At 59.1% G+C, this 14,503-nt stretch overlaps 1 protein-coding gene across 2 annotated transcripts in view; it reads left to right on the top strand.

Moving 5' to 3' along the window:
* KCNT1 (potassium sodium-activated channel subfamily T member 1) overlaps positions 1 to 14,503 on the top strand; it is a gene marked incomplete at its 5' end in the record, with an annotated part of 71,031 nt that overhangs the window by 42,380 nt on the left and 14,148 nt on the right. For both annotated transcript variants that reach the window (XM_082008985.1, XM_082008984.1), the window contains 14 exons: positions 3,730 to 3,809; positions 4,966 to 5,065; positions 6,309 to 6,365; positions 6,707 to 6,755; positions 7,316 to 7,375; positions 8,216 to 8,290; positions 8,658 to 8,741; positions 9,217 to 9,311; positions 11,067 to 11,247; positions 11,343 to 11,507; positions 12,465 to 12,601; positions 12,846 to 12,909; positions 13,711 to 13,819; positions 14,373 to 14,481. In XM_082008985.1, the coding sequence (XP_081865111.1) occupies positions 3,730 to 3,809; positions 4,966 to 5,065; positions 6,309 to 6,365; positions 6,707 to 6,755; positions 7,316 to 7,375; positions 8,216 to 8,290; positions 8,658 to 8,741; positions 9,217 to 9,311; positions 11,067 to 11,247; positions 11,343 to 11,507; positions 12,465 to 12,601; positions 12,846 to 12,909; positions 13,711 to 13,819; positions 14,373 to 14,481 (1,365 nt within the window). The remainder of the gene's footprint in view (positions 1 to 3,729; positions 3,810 to 4,965; positions 5,066 to 6,308; positions 6,366 to 6,706; positions 6,756 to 7,315; positions 7,376 to 8,215; positions 8,291 to 8,657; positions 8,742 to 9,216; positions 9,312 to 11,066; positions 11,248 to 11,342; positions 11,508 to 12,464; positions 12,602 to 12,845; positions 12,910 to 13,710; positions 13,820 to 14,372; positions 14,482 to 14,503) is intronic.

The raw sequence follows: 14,503 nt of genomic DNA, 5'->3' as shown, positions 1-14,503 counted from the left end.
CGTGCCGCTGCCTGCGCCGCTCGGCGCTGCCAGGCTGGGCGGGAGGGATACCTGGCCGGCAGGAGGGATGGATGGCCGGCAGGAGGGATGGCCGGCCAGCAGAAGGGATGGATGGCCAGCAGGAGGGATGGCCAGCAGGAGGGAGGGATGGCCGGCAGGAGGGATGGCTGGCCGGCGGGAGGGATGGCCAGCAGGAGGGATGGATGGCCAGCAGGAGGGATGGCCGGCCGGCAGAAGGGGTGGATGGCCAGCAGGAGGGATGGATGGCCAGCAGGAGGGAGGGATGGCCGGCAGGAGGGATGGCTGGCCGGCGGGAGGGAGGGATGGCCATCGGGAGGGATGGCCGGCGGGAGGAATGCCTGGCCATGGCAGCGGGGAGGGGGTGGTTTGAACGGGTTGTCAGCGCAGGAACACGCTCTTTCTACACGCTTGTATCTCTTCATCTCTTTGCCGTGACAAACACCCTCTTTCAGCCCCAAGATCTGCCTCAGTTGTTTTCCAAGTGTTTCTTCTTCCTGCAGCCGTTATGACGGATGAATACATGAGCTACTTTGTCATAAAAAGTTAGATCTTCTCTAATCATTCAGTTCTTTTATCTGTCAGCGTTTATATTGATAGTCTCGAGGTGGGCTGCAACGCTCTAGATCAGCAAACCATCTGTCTGGCGACAGAGATTTATATTGCTGTTTGTTTCTTTGATATGGAATGTCTGGGAGAGGAATCGTGCTCCCTGAAGTCTCCTCCCCGTCGATGCACTTGATCCTCAGGGAGTCTGATGAATTGGGTGCCCAGCGCTCGCGACAGAGCTGGCGGCCGGTTCCTAGCATTTCCTGGGCGTATTTAATAAGGAGAAGGAGCAATTAGCTTCTGTGCGCAGTGTGGTGAGCAGTTGTGACAGCTGATTTATGCCCTGACACAGATAAATTATTTGCCGAGTCTGGCTTTGGAAACGATTAATTTTAAGACGTGTTAAAGCTGCGCTTACGAAGCTCTGCATTTATGGCTGCTTGCTCCTAAGGCATCATGCCGGCTGAGCCAGCGCTCGTAAATTCTCCTGCTCGCTCCCCGGCGTTCGTGCTGCCGTGCTCGCCTCGCGGTCCCTGCAGCGGGGTCTGTGTTGCCCACCCGGCTCCCCGCTCCCTTCTCACGGCTGTGAACACGCTCCGGGTTCGGCACAGACCCCCCGGCCGCCCTCCCTGCCTGCCGTGGCCGGCTGGGGATCTTTGGGGTGAGCTGTGCTCCTGGTGACGCCCCACTGCTGCCGCCTCAGGTGCGTTTGTGTGCTACCGCTTCCCTCACCTGATGCCGTGAAGCGTCCTGGCGAGGAGCGGCGCGCTCGCATCGCTGCTGATGCGTTTGCGGAGCGCTGCCAGCCGTGCCCGTGCATCCTTGCCCCGGCACTGCAACCAGCACGAATGCCAAACGTCTTAGCAGAGGTGGGTGGCTGCCCCGCCGAGGCCGTTGGTTATTGTCACCTCCTTTACGGAGCTGCTCGGCGCATGACATCCTGCCAAGGGACCCAGGCAGGGCACAGGGTCTGCAGGGGACGTGCCTGTGGGTGGGCAACGGGAGCTCAGCGGTTGCTTCCCAGTTAAGGCTCCTGATTTCTTTCCTCTCTGGCTACATTGATGGGGACAAGATGACCCCGCAGCGCGGAGCCCCTCGGCTCTGCCCGCAGCAGCTCCAGAGCCGGAGGGGCTCAGACGGGTGCGTCTCGCCCACCGCCCGGGCTGCACCCGCTCCCGGCAGTGCTGCTCCAGCGGCGTTAGGGAGATGCTGGAGGACGGGCCCTGGGCGCGCATCGGCCACCCCCGGCCTGTCACCTGGTCCCTGCCAGCTGCCGGCCCAGGCAGCTGCCGCTGGGCTCCTCCGTGTCACCCCGAGGCGGGTTAAGCCAGAGCTTACGGCAGAAGTGTGCAAGGTTTGATAGCCTGTATAAAATTTTATCCCATCTATTGTGCCTGCGGCGATCGGTTTCTCTCTGTGCATTTGCTTTTTGTACATAAAAGCCTTGTAAATTAAGAACCCGGCTTTTCAACCTGGTAAGGGAGTCCACGAGAAGCCCCAGCAGCTCTCAGGGGCGTGCCATGCTTCTTACACGCCGGGTGGTTTCCCCTCGAGGGGTCAGGCTGGCTGTGAAACGCCAGCGGGCGCCCGTGGGTACCAGCCTGCATCGGAGGACAAGGGTCTCCTGAGCAATGAGGGTCTCATAAAACCTCCTCCCAGTTTGCTGCCCCATCAGCTCGGCATTAACGCTCAGTAAATATTTGTTTACCCCTCAGAGCGAGCAGCAGCTGCTTTCCAGTAAATCACGATGCGGTGGTGGGTGCCAGGCGGCACGCTCGGCTGGAGCTGGCACCACGTGTGCACGGGGCTTGCACAGGGGAAAGAAAATGGGGTGGTAGATTTAATGGCTGTCGCTGTGAATTTGCTCGCCTTGATCTGTGCCTTAGCCTGGTAATATTCCTGATTAATGTGATCTTGATGACCTTCCTCCAAGCAGTTAAGAAACTAGCAATAATAGTAGCACTTACTTAAGAGACTTGTTGAATACAGCGAAATAGGGGAGAGGGCTAATTCCTTGCACTTAACTCCGTTATCAGCTGTAACAGCAATGAACAGACTTTGTCTGGCTCAGACTAAAGCTGAGGCATCAGGAAACAATCCCTTTTAGCCACGCGTAGCAGGCAGGCGTGTGATTTATAATCCTGCCTGGTGTCACTAAGTGAGTTTGCAAAGGGCTGCGGGAGTTCGTGAAGGAATAGCAGAGGTGGGAGGCAGATGAGCCGAGCAGGGACCAGTTTTGCCTGCACGCCCTTAATGCTTGATCCCAGACCCCGCTGACATCCGCGGTGAGGAGCCTCCAGCCTCGGTGAGGCTTTCCCCCTCCGCGCGGTCGCGGGGGCCGGCAGGAGGGCTGCGGGTGGGGCTCAGTGATGGAGACTGGAGCAGCTGAAGATGAAGAAGTGCCCATGGTGGTCACAGCGGTGGACGGGCCATTTCCAGTGTCGCCTGCGGCTCCTCCCAGCCGGTTTCTGCGGAACGCCCCGCGGGCGGCTCTGCCGCGGCGCCTTGTCCCCGTGCCACAAGTCACCAGCGGCCCCGGATGCCAAGTGACGTTCGGAGTTGGTTGGCAGCTCCTGGGTTTTTCTGCAATGGGCAAATGTGGTATCTTAGCAACAAAGGGAATTTTTTTCCTTTTCGATCTGATTTGCTTTTTAACAGCTTCGATGCTGAACGTTGCTCCTACCCGGGCGGAGCCAGGGCAGGGGTGTACTGGGGACGTCAGCCTCGCCGGCTCCCGCTCTGCAAGCCACGGGGGGTCGGAGCAGATGAAACATTGCCGGGGGGAGACGGCCCCAAGGCCACGGCTTTGCTGAGAGGCTTTGAGCATTGTAAAGCGTGCGGGAATGGAGAAGTCTGCAAGTCCGATGTCAGCTGATTGCACGTGAATGAAAGCAAAACCCTTAACCCAAAGCAGACCTGGCCCCGTGGGTCGCGTCGGGGCTGCTGTGGTAGTCGTCGATGTGCCACGTCTCGGTGCTCGCAGCTGGCGGTACCGGCGATTTGGTATGGTGGGAGCAGCTGGGAGCCCAGGGCTGAGCCGGGGGTCTGCTGTGAGCTGCTCCGGGGGGTCACCCAGCTCGGATGGGGGGACGTGGCTCCTGGGGGGCTCCGGGTCCAACCTCCCGCCCCACTGATGGGTTCCTCTGGGCGCTTTCCCCGCAGGGTGCAGGTCGAGTTCTACGTGAATGAAAACACCTTCAAGGAGCGGCTGAAGCTCTTCTTCATCAAAAACCAGCGATCGAGTGAGTGCTCCATGCGTGGAGCCCCAGTGTCTGCCGGGAGAAACCAAACCCTGCCCGAGCTCCGAGCTCAAGCCCGCGCTCCGTCCTTGCGGGACGAGAAGCCATTGCCATCTGCTGGTGGCTGTTTCCCCACGTGTCCCCAGCGCTGGCTGCCCAGCCCGGGGCTGCTGCTGCCTTTGGCCTTTCTGTTGGGTGTTGGCCAACGTGGTTTGGGGGGATGCAGTTGCATGGGGAGGAGGGGGTGCTGCCTACCACCGCTGCTCGCTGGGGACAAACACAGCATGGGAACCAGCTGGAACAAGTTGGCCAGGAGCCGGATGGGCATCGGGAGCTGCCTGGGGGGGGTCAGGGAGCTCGTGTCCCCATCACGGAGCTGGCAGTCCCCCCCATGCCCGCAGGGAGGTCAGTGGCTGTGGGGACAGCCGAGGCAGGCTGAGTTACCTGCTCCCGCTTCAGCCATCCGGATTACCTTCCACTTGACTAACGGTGCTTTTATTTTCTTTCTCTGAGACGTCATTAGCTCTCTGGAGGGAGTCTGCTCGTTAATTTATAAATTCACATTTTCTTTTTCTCCCTGCATCCTGTCATCTTGTTAAAAAGCTGGAGCGCAGCACAACAGGGTGCCCACGGGGAAGTTTTTAATGAAAATGTGATGAATTTCTCACTTGTAATTTGAGTAACAACCCAATGAACTGGCTGGGGAGGAAGAACGGATAAAGCAGCAGCTTTTGCTCACCATCCCTCCTCCTGCAAGCTGTTTGTAGCGCGGCGCGAGGCCCTGGCCCTGCCTGCCTGATGCTTGCTAATGGATGCCTGCTAATGAGGGGGATACACTCCAGCAGCTCCCTCGTTTGTCTGTCACATCAACCGGGCCCAGCAAGGACCTGACTCATCGTTATTTATTTCTGTGCTAGTCTCCCATATGCCTGACGCGCGGTAGGACGCGCAGAGCCCCAGGCAAAGCGTGAGCGACGTGTGTGTGTGCTGCCCTGGGGCTCCTGCAGCTCCCCCGGGGCTCGGGGCTCCCGCGGTGCAAGGGGCCTGCAAAGCTCGTGGGAAACTGAAGAGGCTGTGCTGTGGGGTGCCCGGGGCGCGTGGGGTGCCCGGGTGCCCGGGGCATGCTGCCTGGCCCACGCCGTGCTCCCCTCTGCTGCAGGCCTGAGGATCCGGCTCTTCAACTTCTCGCTGAAGCTGCTCACCTGCCTCCTCTACATCGTCCGCGTCCTGCTCGACAACCCGGAGGAGGGCACAGGCTGGTGAGTGCTGCTGCCGGGCTCCCCACGCCACGCTGCGCAGCGGTGAGCGCGGATGCGACGGCAGCTGCCCGTGGCGGGTGTGAAGGTGCACAATGGGCGGCTTTTCCTCGCTCCGGCTGGTGGAATTGGTAGTTTAGCGAAACTCGCTGGTCTAGTGGGCTTTGCTCCGCGCTCAAACCCCGTGGACAGGCAGGCGGGCACGGGGAAAAGGTGGTGGAAAAATTCAGGGTCACGTTCGTTTCCGAATGCCGCCTGGCTCCAACGGTCAGGGGTGCAGCGTGGCCTTCAGACACGGGCAAGAGCTCATGACTTCCGTGCGTCGCTGTGCAAGTATTTTCAGAATGCTGACACCCTTGAAGACACTTACGCTATATCCCATTTAAGCATTTGGGAAGGAAATACGTTGAGCCATTTAGATCCCCGAGGTGACAGATTATTACATACATCAGCTTTGCTCTGCATTTCAATATAAGCCTATTTTTAATACGTCCTTGCTTTGTGTAGCTCACATACAGTGTGGTGTTTTTCTTGAGACCTAGGAGAATTAGCGATTTGATTTTCTCTTTGTAAAGGCTGCAGACGGCCGAGTACATCTGCATGCTCCAGGAACGGTTTCAAACCTGTGAGAATTAAGCGTGACACAGACGCGCATCCTCGAAAGGCTTAGCAGGGCTGCGGTTCAGTTCGCTTTCCTGAGGGTGTGCGGCAAAATAAACGCTGGCTGGCGGGAAGGCACCCCCGGCAGCGAGGCAGGGGAGAGCTTGGCCCCAGCGCTGCCTGCCTGGCAGGCTGCTCGGCGCCCGGCTAGCCTTGTCCCAGAAGCCGAAGCTCGGTCGCGTTTGCTTATCATAACCCGGTAGTCCCCAGCGGCAGCCCTTTGCTCGGGCACTGCGCCCAGGGAGCCCTGTGCCCAGGGAGCCCCGTGCCCAGGGAGCCCCGTGCCCGGCGGGTGTCAGCGTCTCGCAGCATTTCTGGTACGGGCTGAAGTCCCTGGCAGGTCTTATTCTCCAGTACTAAGGCGTTCAAAACTGCCCGGGCGAGATAGACAAGCTCCTGTGGAAAGCCCCAGCTATAGGGACCGGTGTGCGTTTGGACCCACGGGAGCGTTGTCCACGGGCCTCCCCCAGCATCAGGGCAGCGCGGCGAGGGCACCCCATGAGCCCAGGGAGTCCACGCCAGCACGCCTTTTCCTTCCTCCGCCCCGCTGACTGCTTTCCCCTGCTTTATCTTTCTCTTCTCCTAGCTGGGAATGCGAAAAGCAGAATTACACGGTGTTCAACCAGTCCACGAAGATAAACTGGTGAGTTGAGAGTTGCTGCAGTGCTGGGGTCTGGCTCTGCTGGGACGCGGGGACGCGGTGGTGGACACGGCTGGTGCTGGCAGCTGCCACTTCTTGGTCACGGGGCTGCTCGAGGGACCCTCCCAGGATCAAATCAGTTGACAAGTGCCATGGCTGCACTCTTGGGAATGGCTTATCCTCGGTGCAGAGGCTGCTTGAACAAACTGTCCAGTAAGGAACACCAGTACCAGTGTCCCGCACTGGATCCTGCATCAGTGGTGGCCTCAGATTTGCATTTGGTGGGGGGGAAAGGCACTGCTAGTTAGGCGACAGTTGAGATCCGTTTTGAATTTTCTTTGCAGGTCACACATCTTCTGGGTGGATAGAAAAATGCCGCTGTGGGCTGTGCAGGTGAGTGCCCGGGCCGCGGGCATGGTCGTGCAGGAGCACAGCAGGAGCTGGGGTTTGAGCTCTGCCGCCGGCACGTCTCTGGGCATCCTCCGCCCGCGGCAGCGAGGGGCAACGGGCTCTCCTGGCTGAGCAGAAAATGAGCTGGGGCTTCCGCTGGGAGCAACAATGTGGCCCTGGGTGAAAATCCCAGGGACTGGTAGGAGAGGAAGAGCTGTAGGAAGATAAGATCATGCGGCTGGCTCAGCTCCTCCCCAGCCTGGCTGCAGCCGTGCCAGTAACGGGCTATCTTCAGGCCGGGCAGCTGCCTGGGCAGTCGCTCGCAGGAGGGTCGAGCGCCGTCGGCTTCTGCTCAGGGCTGCCGGCACGCCTGCCGCCCGCCTGCGGCGGACAGTCGCCCAGACGGGTGCAGAGAAGTCAGACGAACGGGCCGGTGCCCGCGACACCCACAGGCTCCTCGTTGCACAGGGCAGGGAGGGCTCGGCAAAGGCACTCGCAGCCCCTGGGCCACCGGGGATGCATCGAACGAGCCCTCGGCAGCCTTTGCCTCTCTGTCTCTGCAGGTCAGCATCGCTTTAATCAGCTTTCTGGAGACCATGCTGCTCATCTATCTCAGCTACAAGGTACGTGCCGCGGGGCGGGCGGTGGGCAGCGGTGCGCAGCCGGGGTCTGACCCCCGGTGTGAATTCTTTGCTCCTTTGAGCTGTCTGAAGCCTGAAGCGTCCTGAGAGGACGTTTGTCTCGGCGAGGTCTCAGCTGGCCGTGGCTGTTTTCCTTCCTCGTTCCCCCGTGGGCTGCTGGATAAGTGTTTGGCAGGGCAGAGCTGGGGGATCTCTTCTTTTTCCACCTTGCTTTCCCTGCAGCGTTGCAAAGGGTCACTGTTCTTACGGGGGTCCAGATTGAGGCGCAGTGAGTTTCCCAAGCTTGAGGACCTGGAGCTGAGCTCGGCAGCATGACCCCTGCTTGTGCCGAGGTCTGCTGCCTCCGGAGGTAGCAGGCACTGCTCCAAGCCAGACAGGGAGAGGCGCAAGCTGACTCCTTTGGACCAGAGCCCCTGAAAATGGCCGAGAAAAGTCACCTTAACAAACGGCATCTCCTCGGGGTCCCTGGGACAGTTGGCAGAACAGACTCGGACCCAGTGTCACGGCTGGCGATCTGTGTCAGTCGCTCTCGTCCTCCGTCCTTGCACGAAGCGCTGTTGTCCCCCGGCTTTGGGCAGCGGCAGCGACGGGCAGAGCGACGTCGCGGCTGCGGAAGGGACCGAGCCGTCGGGCAAGGCGTTCCTGCCTCGGGCGTGCCTGCCGCCAGCTCTGCACGTCTCCCGCAGGCAAACTGGAGCGTCTGCCGGGCTGCTCTCACGTGCTTCCCCCATCTCACCGGGTCTGTGGCAGCTGGGAGCTTTTTAATTGTCCTTTGGCAGATTTTTAGACTCATTTAACTATTATTTGTTTTTAATTCCTCAGGGGAACATCTGGGAACAGATTTTTCGCATTTCGTTCATCCTTGAGATGATCAACACGGTGCCATTTATTATCACGGTGAGTGTTTCCCAGTGACATTTTAAAGCAGCTTTAAGTCTAATAAGTACTGTTGTTTCGGCGGTGAAATAAAGAAAAATGGATGTCTGGCCAAGTAGTACTCAAAGCTGGCAGGAAGTTTTTGCTTCAATATTTTCAACTTTCAAAGTCAATAATGACTTTCTCCGGAGCGTTATCCCAAAACCATCCTCCCTTTTCAGCTGCCCCACTGCAGCCGGGGCAGCGGGGCAGCGTTCGGTGGCAGCCGCTGCAGAGGCCGGTGCTTAGTTTGGAGATGGACCTTCCCGACCGGGCTCAGATCGGCTGTTTATAGGGTTTTTTTGATAAAGAGGATGGATTTTTCCACGAGTAACTCTTCCTTTCTTAGATATTCTGGCCTCCTTTGCGGAATTTGTTCATTCCCGTGTTTCTGAACTGCTGGCTTGCCAAGTACGCCCTGGAGAACATGATTGTGAGTGACTGGACACATCCCACCCCTTTGCCCTGAGTCCTGCTGCCCTGGGGATGCCGAGAGTGGCGTGGCCGGGAGGGGGGCCCCCGCCTGCCGCCGGCTCTCGGCAGGTTTTCGGTGCGCGGTGCGTGCAGCCGTGCCGGGGTTGGTGGGAGGCGAGGAGCTGCTGGTGCCGGGCTGCGGACCTGAGCAAGAGCCCTTCGGTGTCTGAGCCGCGCTGACTCTGTTGGCTGTCCCCGGGATGTGGCATTGCAGCAGGATGAGATATTCCAGCCATTCCCACGTGCCCACTTGAGCTGCCTCTCCCGGCAGCAGAGCCCAGACCTGCTCCTGGAAATGCACATCCCTTTTCAAGGGCCAAATTCTGGCCTGTCCTCCATCTGGGGGGCATTGCTGCAGCCAGAAGACAGCAGCTTGGAGGAGTAGTTTGCCCTCGCCTCTCCGAGCTGGTAAGAGCCCTCTCCTCTCTTCCCAGAATGACCTGCACCGAGCCATACAAAGGACCCAGTCTGCGATGTTTAACCAGGTGCTCATTCTGATCTGCACCCTCCTATGTCTCGTTTTCACGGGGTAAGTGTTGCTTTTCGTCTCACTAAACCGCCTCCTTCATCCCGGGAAGCTGGCTTTGTACGTCCCAGGGAGGCTGGCGGAGCCGGGCTCTCGCAAGGCTTACAGGAGGGGGAGGTGGGGTGGGACCTTCCCAGCAGTGGTGGGATGGCACTGCCAGGACGTCATGTGGCAATTTGGGAAGCCAGAGGAGGTTCTGGCTTTAAATGGTGTCTTCTAGCCTGATTTTTCATCCTGAGAGGTTTGTGCACACTGAGGAAAAGCATAACTGTTCAGGGCTGCTGATCAGATCGAACCCCCACGTCTTTGGCATCCTCTCTTTGCTAATGGGACACGTTCCAGTTCCTCAGGCTGAGTTTCGGAATTGGGGGAGCCGTGGAGAGGCATGTGCCCCAGGTTCCCACACGTGCCATGGGCTTTGGCTCGGGCACAGCCACATCTGATGGAGCTTTGGCAGGACCCCCTGCACCGTCGGCCCCCGGCGCTGGGCTCCTCCCCGCCTTGCTTCGTTCCCCAGTGCTGGAAGATCAATTCCTACTTTCGAAACTAATTATTCTCCCTAATGATATGATTTTAACAGAAACTTTTTAGTAAGCACATGTGAGGCTGAGGGCGATGCGGACATACGAGTCTCAGAGCAGGGCTGTGAGTGCTGCAGAGCCCAGGGCAGGGACAGCAGCTTCCCGCGGGGACACGGGCTCGGACGAGCGTGACGGCTTGTTCACCAGGGTCCGTTGCACCCGCTGGCTCCGGCTGCATTCTTCCTCCCCACCAAGTTACCATGGCTGCTGAGCTCGTTTGTGTAATAGGCCACCGGGGCTCCTGCTAATTAACTGGGCCCTTGACCCCACGCATTGCCAATGACAAGGGCGTCTCTGTATAAAGGAGTCAGTTCTCATCATGGGGTTCTTAGCTTTGAATTAGGCTTCTTGAATCTTCCTCTGGCTCCCTTGGTCTGAATTTGAAGCATATAATACCATTAAGTTGCTGAACAGACAGGAAATGAAGCTTTTAGGCTCATGTGTCTTTGGCAATAAAGACGATCCTCTGATGTGAATGACTAATGCAGTTTTGGAGCTCATCAGTGCTCCTGGCCCGTGGCACCTCCTGCCCGCCGGGGCTGTGGACGTGCTTCTTGGCGGATGTGGCAGGGCTACAATTCGGGTCCAGGACGACTTAGGTGACACTTGCGTTTAGCAAGATGACTTTGAAACTGCAGGTTTGTGGAGATACGCTGCCCGCCTGTCCACGGGGAGCGGGTGGCTCTGCGGCACGGCTTTGCAAGGGCAGCGGCACAGGGCTGGGAGCGGGCGACAGGATCCTGCCTGCCGGAGCGCTTCCCCCTGTAACTGAGAGCCCTTCCCGCGGGCTGAGTCCCTCCAGAGCCTTACTGGGACAGCTGCTTGCTTCCACATGCTGGTTTTTTGCAATGCAAGGGCAGCTCCTGGGTGATGTTCAACATGCTGTCCATGGCATGGTCTTATTATGACCCATCACCTGGGACCTAGACCTGTGGTTGCTCTGGTGAGCGACCACATCGGACTAACTCCTTCACCTGTAAACACCGTTAGCTGAATCATTCCTGTTGGCGACACAAATCCACTGCTTATGCCGACAGTGTGTTACAGACAAATTTCCTTCATGGACAAGGGTGTAAGTTGCCTTCTGGGGTTCCCCGCTGACTTCAGCAGGCGCTGCGGGCACTGCCTGTCTCCCGGGCAGGCAGCACTTGCTGTGATGTGTGCTTTCTCCCTTCAGGACCTGTGGCATCCAGCATTTAGAAAGAGCAGGGGAGAAGCTCTCCCTCTTCAAGTCTTTCTATTTCTGCATCGTCACCTTTTCCACTGTGGGCTATGGAGACGTGACACCAAAGATCTGGCCTTCCCAGCTCCTCGTCGTAATAATGATTTGCGTCGCCCTGGTCGTGCTGCCGCTCCAGGTCAGACCTGCGCAGCCGCGGATGGAGAGGGGTGCAGCACCTGCACCCGGGCAGCCCTGCCGATGGGGACATCAGCTCTCTGCCTTCGTTTGCAGTTCGAGGAGCTTGTCTACCTGTGGATGGAGCGGCAGAAGTCGGGAGGCAATTACAGCCGTCACCGTGCACAGACGGAGAAACACGTCGTCCTTTGTGTCAGCTCCCTCAAGATTGATCTCCTCATGGACTTCCTCAACGAGTTTTACGCCCACCCGCGCCTGCAGGTGAGGACCAGGCGTGTTGCCGCGCTGTGCTCGGTCAACGCTTGCCCTTGCCAGGCTCGCAGCCTTGCTGGGCATGGCAGGTCGCTGCTGGTGGCGAGTGCCCTGCCCAGCTACAGCGGATGTGGCGAAGAATAAGGTAAAAACCATCCAGCCCAGGGCCAGGAAGCGCGTGCTGCACTGGCCAAGGAGAGGTGGCAAGTGGCACCCTAGGAACTTTGGCATCTCAGCGGTGGGGCTCGCTCTGCCTGATCTGCCCTGTTTTCTGGCCAGGCCTGTTAGAGCACTGTGTAAGCATATGGAGAGGGACCAGAGGGACTTTTCTAAATGTAAGGACGTCTTTGCTGAAGGAAGAATCTCAGGCAGAAACAGAACATGTAGTTGCTAAACCTCAGTGGGATTTACTCAGCTCTTACTGGAGTATCCCCACGTAGTAAGTGATCTTCTTGCAAAGGACCGCACCTTCCCTGCTCCCCAGGATGAGACCATCACGGGCGGGCTTCAGATTTGAATTGCATTCCAACATTCACATACGCTTCATTACCATCACCCAGCCTTGACTCCATACATTCAAGCTTTAAAATGCTGCTCAGTGCAGTAACTGCAAGAGGCTCCGCTTTGCTGTGGGTGAGCAGCTCTTTCCTACCTAGTTCTGTAGCCAGACGTGCCTGCATTGGCTTTATGATGCAGAGTGGGGTGGAGAAGACGCTGATGTGTTTCCCCAGACCCTTGCAGGCCCCTGGAGCAGGGGCCAGGGCTGGCAAATACCGGAAGCCCCAGAGGAGCTCTTTGCTCAGGCAGCAGAAGCCCGTGTCTCGCAGAATCACGGAAACGCAGGGGTTGGAAGGGACCTCTGAAGATCATCTGGTCCAACTCCCGCCAAGGCAGGATCACCAAGGGCCGTGGCAGGCGTGTGCGGGACTGCCAGCCTGCCAACCCACGCGAGCTTCTCTCTTCCAGGATTACTACGTGGTGATACTTTGCCCAACAGAGATGGATATCCAGGTGCGGCGGGTCCTGCAGATCCCTCTGTGGTCGCAGCGAGTGATCTACCTCCAGGGCTCTGCGCTGAAGGACCAGGACCTCATGAGAGCCAAGTGAGCAGAGGGACATGCTGCGCATCCACGGCGAGGCAGGTCCTGCCACGCCGCTGAGCTGCCCATGGGCCTCGGAGCTGCAGAGGAGGGTCCCCGGTGATGTCAGCCCAGATGCATGACGATGGGCGTCCCTGCATGCTTTCGCTGGGGTCTCGGGGGGGCTGGCGGTGCCCTGGCTGGTACAGGCAAGTGCCTGGCTTTGCTGGCCCGTGCCATTCATGGGGTCGCTGCTCTCTGTTTGCAGGATGGACAATGGCGAAGCCTGCTTCATTCTCAGCAGCCGAAACGAGGTGGACCGCACCGCGGCGGTAAGGCAGGCCTGGGGGATGGCACGGTCGGAGATTATTCATTTCTCAGCCAACAGGGACCAGGGTGATCACTGCATCTTGCTTCTGCCTGGCACAGGAGGGTGCCGCGAGGCAGCTGGGGCGAGAGCGTGGGGTTGAGTGCTGAGCTCTGTCCCCTGGGCACCCACACAGGCAGTGCACCCCACGCTCCTTTGGGAAGCTCACCCCAAAACCTCCTCGCCTAATGCAATCTTATCCCAGTGTGGGCATGGACTTTGCTGGGAAGATCTTAGTTTTGGAGCCCTGGGAGAGGGAGGAGGTGGTGGCAGTGACAGCACCTCAGGCTGCTGCCCGTGCCGTGGCGGTGACTCCCGTCTGCCCACGCTGTTCTCATCCCGCACGGCCCCGCTGGAGTGTTTCTGCAGGTGCTGACGTGCAGAGCAAGGGGTGCCACGCTCCCTCCCTGGGAGCTGCCGAGGCACTGCCTGCCCCTTCCCTCCTTTGGCACTCGGCACTCCTGCTTGTAACGAAGCTGCTGGAGGGTCCCCGTGGGCAGGGAGCGACCATGGAGAAATGCGGGGATGGCACGGGGGTGGCACGGGGACGTGCAGCAGCTTGCCGCCGGCTGAGCCCCTGCAGGCTCACCTCCCTTCTGCTGCCTCGGTTTACCGTCGGTGCTGGGTTTTGGGGAGCAGGGGAGGGCCGTTATACCCCGTTAGCAGTGGGTTTTGAGGGAGCCCTTGCTGTACATCTCCATGGTGGCCGGGTGCTTGGGGAAGGTAAGCCGTCAGACAAGTAGCTCTTGCTCTTCTCCTTGGCTAGGACCACCAGACCATCCTGAGAGCCTGGGCTGTGAAAGATTTTGCTCCAAACTGTCCTCTCTATGTTCAGATCTTGAAGCCTGAAAACAAGTTTCACGTCAAGTTTGCCGGTGAGTTGGAGGGGCTGCACGGCAGCGGGCAGCTCTGCTCGCTTCGGTGGTCTGGGCCCTCTTACCTGCCGTAGCTGATGCTTCCAGTGGTGTTTCCGTCTCGGAGGAGCCCATGACCTGGTGCTGAGACTCCTTCCAATTGCTGGAAGATATTTTAGGGCTATTAACCCCCTTATCATGATGCACACTAAAGCCTGCAGCACCGCACCTGGGGCCGGGGGAGAGCTGGCTCTGGGCTGCCCCGGGACGGGCTGCGTGCGGACATGCCAGTCCCATGCATGCCTGGGTGCGTGTCCCTGCGGGCACGGCGGCCGTGGCCTCGTTGGGGTGGTGTCCGCCTGGCCGTTTCCAGCCTGCATCCCTGTTTTCGAGTCTGCATCGATCCCATTCCTGGTGTTCCCCTGTTGATTGGCCAAATGCCCTCCCGGGACTGGCAGGAGGAGGAAGCCCCCAGCCCCCAACACCACCCCAAAATTACTGTATCCCCAGGCACCGCCAGCCAAGAAACCCAACCGCTCCCCTCCCCGCCATGACAGCCCACTCTGCCTTTCAGATCACGTTGTCTGCGAAGAGGAGTGCAAATACGCCATGCTGGCGCTGAACTGCGTCTGCCCGGCCACCTCCACCCTCATCACGCTGCTGGTGCACACCTCACGCGGCCAGTGAGTGCTGCCTGCCGCTGCC

This window comes from Phaethon aethereus (genome assembly GCF_964289735.1).
Source record: "Phaethon aethereus genome assembly, chromosome: 20".
In the NCBI taxonomy this organism is placed as follows: Eukaryota; Metazoa; Chordata; class Aves; order Phaethontiformes; family Phaethontidae; genus Phaethon; species Phaethon aethereus.
The sequence above is the reverse complement of the archived record's forward strand: the minus strand, read 5'-3'. Positions and strand labels throughout refer to the sequence as shown.